The following is a 1,783-nucleotide window of genomic DNA, read 5'->3' as shown; positions in this document are numbered from 1 at the left end:
CCTCAGACTGTGAGGGACGGTGCCGTCCTTCCAACAGATAAGAGGTTTTCCTGTACTGAGTGTGGGAAATGTTTCAGTTTAAAATCCCGTCTTAATGAGCATGAAAGATCTCACACAGGTGAGAAGCCACATTCCTGCCCCGAGTGCGGCAAATCTTTTTCACGTAAGTCTAGTCTTAAAAAACATCAGGGATCGCACGCGGGGGAGAAGTCGTATTCCTGCCCTGATCTCGGGAAAAGCTTTGTAGAAAAATCACAACTTGTCACACATCAGAGCTCTCAAACGGATGAGAAGCCGTATTCCTGTCCTGAGTGCGGGAAACATTTTTTAGATAGGTCCTATCTTCACAGACACCAGAAATTGCACAGGGGCGAGAAGCCGCATTCTTGTTCAGAGTGCGGGAAATGCTTTTCAAGGAAGTTCAGTCTTAACACGCATCTGAGAACCCACACAGGTGTGAAGCCGTTCTCCTGTTCGGAGTGCGGAAAACAGTTTTCTGAGAAGTATGTTCTTTACACGCATCAGAGACTGCACACGGGTGAGAAGCCGTATGCTTGTAGCGAGTGCGGGAAATGCTTTGCAGACAAGTCCAGTCGTCACAGGCATATGAGATTGCACACGGGTGAGATGCCGTATTTATGTTCTGAGTGTGGGAAACGTTTTGCAGACAAGTCCAACCGTGACCGACATCAGAGATCTCACACAGGGGAGAAGCCACTTTCAACTTCTGAGTGAGAATTATCAGAAGACATTTATATAAAGCTGGGAGGTACAGAGGAACCTCCGATTACGAGTATAATCCTTTCCAGGATAATGCTTGTAATCCAAAGCACTCGCATATCAAAGCGACTTTCCCCATAGAAGTCAATGGAAACAAAAATAGTTTGTTCCACATTGACTTCAATGGCATGCAATACCGCATGTGACCAGAGGTGGGGGGCGCCGGAGAGCCTCGGAAGGGCCCGGGGACATCTCTGCTGAAATCGGGAACGGAGTATTTTTGAGCATTTCCGGACGGCTCCGTCGCCCTCCCACCTCAGGCCAAACGTGGTACTGCACACCGCTTTGGCTTGAATCGTGCTCGTTTCGCAAGACAACACTCGCAAACCGAGTCGGGATTTTTCAAAATACAGTGCTCATATTGTGAATGCGAGTGACTCGCAATCCGAGGTTCCACTGTATATAGCAATGTAGTGATGTAATTACCAGGCTGCAGCTAGGGGGAGCTCTAATGTGTGAGCACAGCAGAGTGATCCCATCTAGCTCACATAAACCCTTTCACTGTCGGAGCTGTTCTTGCAGATTTTTGGGCCTGAAGATTAGATAAAACCCCCAAAACATACAGTCCTGATCAAAAGTTTAAGACCACTTGAAAAATGGCAAAAAATCATATTTTACATTGTTGGATCTTTATTATTATAACAAAGTATTGTAGAAAATGACAAAGGCCCGGATTCACAGAGAGCGGGCGCACATTACGCCGCCGTATCGCAAATCGATGTACGCTACGCCGACGCAGCGCAGAGAGGCAAGCATGGAATTCAGGACGCCAGTGCTCCCAAAGCTGCGTCGGCGCGGCGTAGGTTTCAAATGTGTAGGTGGAAGTGGGCTTGCCCCATGCAAATGAGGCGTGACCCCATGCAAATGATGGTTTGAGAGCCAGACAAGTACGTTTAACAAAATGCGCATGCGTCGTGATGTGGACGCTTCCCCGTGCGCATGCTCACAACCACGTCGGAACAACTGCCTAAGATACGCCGGATCACTGCCTACGCCATGAACG

General features: G+C 48.4%; 1 protein-coding gene across 1 annotated transcript; it reads left to right on the top strand.

Annotated features, from left to right (window-relative positions):
* On the top strand, positions 1-844 carry LOC120909730 (gastrula zinc finger protein XlCGF67.1-like; the record flags this gene model as incomplete). Its single annotated transcript, XM_040321457.1, has 1 exon — positions 1-844. A coding segment is annotated over one exon (735 nt), but the record flags the coding sequence as incomplete, so codon positions are not given.
* Between the last annotated feature and the right edge of the window lie 939 nt (positions 845-1,783).

This window comes from Rana temporaria, chromosome 8 (assembly GCF_905171775.1).
Source record: "Rana temporaria chromosome 8, aRanTem1.1, whole genome shotgun sequence".
Taxonomy (NCBI): domain Eukaryota; kingdom Metazoa; phylum Chordata; class Amphibia; order Anura; family Ranidae; genus Rana; species Rana temporaria.
Note: the sequence above shows the minus strand (reverse complement) of the source record. Positions and strands in the feature narration are given on the sequence as shown.